The sequence below is a fragment of the Anoplopoma fimbria genome, unplaced genomic scaffold, assembly GCF_027596085.1.
Source record: "Anoplopoma fimbria isolate UVic2021 breed Golden Eagle Sablefish unplaced genomic scaffold, Afim_UVic_2022 Un_contig_10914_pilon_pilon, whole genome shotgun sequence".
Lineage (NCBI taxonomy): Eukaryota > Metazoa > Chordata > Actinopteri > Perciformes > Anoplopomatidae > Anoplopoma > Anoplopoma fimbria.
The window spans coordinates 38,493-41,813 of NW_026549832.1; the positions used below are offsets into that span (position 1 = coordinate 38,493).

At 39.6% G+C, this 3,321-nt stretch overlaps 1 protein-coding gene across 1 annotated transcript; it reads left to right on the plus strand.

The window, feature by feature from the left end:
- Positions 1-537: 537 nt before the first annotated feature.
- Positions 538-3,301, plus strand: LOC129114902 (sialoadhesin-like; the record flags this gene model as incomplete). The annotated part of the gene is made up of 4 exons (XM_054626784.1): positions 538-684; positions 1,975-2,331; positions 2,445-2,672; positions 3,227-3,301. Coding segments are annotated over exons 1-4 (724 nt in total), but the record flags the coding sequence as incomplete, so codon positions are not given.
- Between the last annotated feature and the right edge of the window lie 20 nt (positions 3,302-3,321).

A 3,321-nucleotide genomic window follows, 5' to 3' on the forward strand; every position in this document is an offset into this window, starting at 1 on the left:
TTAGACTAAAAAGACCTGATGTGTCAGCATTTGCACTTATTCCATTCAAACAGGTTCTTCATCTGTTTTTCTTTCCTCTTTGCAGTCTGTCTCTTGTGCTGCCGTTACATGTGAATTTCCCTCTGGGGATCAATGAAGTCTTATCTTTAACGTGATTTTGTAACATTGATTCTTTTCAAATCACCTTTAATCTACCTTTTACCAGTATTTGAATACTTTTAATAATCAGATAGATACTAATGATTACTTTACTGACCCTAAATGGTGACAACACTTAAGAAAACAATCTCCTTCTAAATGGCCTTTTAATGGCTGAGTGTGGTGTTCTGAACTAGTTTCTCACACAGAGATTACTTTGAGCAGTTCACGACTTTGCGAAACTGCTTAGTTTCAAGTTTAATCTACTCGCTCATCTTGTATGTAAATAATGTAAAGAGGAAGGAAGTTGGGTGTATTTTTATCAACTTAACTTCAAACTTCTGCTTTCACACGACACAGCCATCTTATTAAGACAGCACCCTTCCTCATGAAGTGTTTTCTGATGTGACTCCTTTACTACATAAGTATCTTATTTACCTGCAGACATGTTTTATTCACTCTGAATCTCCAGAGGAGCAGCTATGAGTTTAACAGCAGCAGCGAGTGGATTTGTCCTCCTCCTCCTCCTCCTCCTCACTGTACCAGGTACTGTATTTCTATATTCATGTTGTAGGATATTTACACAAAGTGAACATTTAACTAATGATTCTCCGGTCATCATGTTCAGAGATCTGACTTGTGAAGTGATGCAGTGCCTGTTTGTAAAACTCTGGACGTCTTCAGATATCTCTTTAACACAACACATAGACGACTTCAACGTAACGTCACCACTGTAACCTCTTCACACTCTGTTGATGATGTTAGCTCCTTTATTTGAATGTTTGAGACTAAAGTTTTGTTCAGATCTGACACATTGCACACGATACTTTTGAACATTTAAGTAAAGTACAAGGACAGCTTTACTTGGGTTTGAACTTTACAAACTAACCTTTGATTGTGTGAACCGTGCTCTGAGCATTATTGAAGTGTGACACTACTGTACAAGATATTTTTGTCTTGTTCCTCTTTTCTCAAAGTGCGATTGCCAAAACGTCATTGGTGGTAAGGGTGCATCAAACGTGGTACATTTATGGTCAGAGGCTAAATCAATCTTGTTCAGGGAATTAAGAGATGTGTGCAGATAAGATGTGGTTATGTGTGGGACGTGCTGCACAAGGTTAAAAGATTTAGAAATGTTCAAGAACATGTGTGGCAAATGAGTGAAAGGATATTGTCTGTAGGAAATTTTAAGTCAGGTATAATCGGATTAAAGCACAAGAAAGCCATGCATGTAATAAAAAGAAGTTGGAATAAGAAAATATAAGAAGTTTTTGGGCAGAGAAAAATTATGAATATCCTGTATCAATAAAAACTGATTGGTACTGAAGTATTGTCTTCTTGTTCATCCATCCATCTTCCGTAACCTGCTTATCCAGTTAAGGGTCGCAGGGTGCTGGAGCCGATCTCAGCTGTCAATGGGTGAAGGCAGGGTTCACCCTGGACAGGTCTCCAGTCTGTCACAGGGCTGACATATAGAGACAGACAACCACTCACACTCACATCCACACCTACGGGCAATTTAGAGTCTTCAATGCACCTAAGCTGCATGTCTTTGGACTGTGGGAGGAAGCCGGAGAACCCGGAGAGAACATGCAAACTCCACACAGAAGGTTGTCCAGCCCGGGAATTGAACCCCTCTTGCTGTGAGGCGACAGTGCTAACCACTACACCACCGTGCAGCCCGTCTCCTTGTTCAGTTGTAGTTAGAGACAAGTATGTTTTTATGACTGTGATTGCAAAAAATCTTTGATGTAGATTTGGAAAGGTTGAGTTCTCCTAAGACAGATAAGTGTAAGTAGAACTGTTCTCTGATGTCATGAATCTTCTGTGTTACAGTGATTCATGGTCAGGATGACTGGACAGTGACTTACAGACCTTCTAAGATCTGTGCTGTAAAAGGATCCACAGTGAAAATACACTGCAGCTACACATACCCATCTAGAATAAATGACCGTGAAACCCGAGTTGAGGAAACATTTTGGTTCACTAAAGAGAGTAATGATGTTTATGTGGATCTGAGAACGGACCCGGAGTATTCAGGTCGTGTGCAGTCTCAATGTAGAAACAACTACTGCACTCTGACAATCACAAACGTGAGAGAGAGCGACTCAGCTGAGTACAAGTTCAGGTTCACTACAAACCAACCACGTGGGAAGTATACTGGTGATACTGGAGTCTCTCTGTCCGTCACAGGTAACTTTTTCATCTGAATATTTAGTAATTTAGTTTTCATGTCTTTTGAATGTCTTGTTTGTTCATATGTGTGTGTATTAAAGAAGACTTCTGTTCATGATTCACATACTCAGATCTCCAGGTTCAGGTGAACAGATTAGCTGTCTATCAGTATTATAACCGGGCAGAGTTGACGTGTCAGAGCAGCTGTCTTCCTCCTGGTCATCCTTACTACGTCTGGTACAAGAATGGACAGAAGATTTGGAGACAAACTTCTATTTCGTACTCGGACATCTTTTATCCTTCAAACAGCATCTCCTGTGCTGTTAGAGGAGATGAGGGCTTCCCCTCTCCTTCAGTTTGTGAGTTTACTGACGTTTACTCTGCATTCTATTGTTTATGATTTTGTGAGTTGAAAATTGTTGACTCACCGACAACATCATTGCTGTATTTTGATTCAAAAAGCATTACTACCTTACCTATGTACCCTTATCTGTTTTAGCTCTGATTTTTACCAGCTATTTTTAAGGGACCCCAGGTTTGGGGTGAACTGTGGCTTTAAATCAAGCGGCAATAATCAAACATTAAAATTCTTTCATTTTACCTGGATAAATACCTGGAAACAAACTTTTAACAAATAAACTCACTATGTTTTATGATAACCTTTGTGGTATATTTTCAGGTCTTGCACGAAACAAACTATATAAGAAGCAGATTTTAAGGTCAAAGGTGTAAGACTCTTGACCTATGAATAACATTTTATAATGAGGATAACTCCTTCTATACGTTAAATGTGTTGCTTGTTTGTAATAAACTTCATTATACCAGCAAGAACAGTGTCCGCGGAGCATCCTTTTCATTTCAACAGCACTGTTAGATGTATATTAAAGTTAATGTACATTTATGTCTCCTCCAGATGCTCCAAAGCTTCCCTCTGTGTCAGTGAGTCCCTCTGGTGAGATAGTGGAGGACAGTTCAGTGACTCTGACCTGTAGCAGTGATGCTAACCCA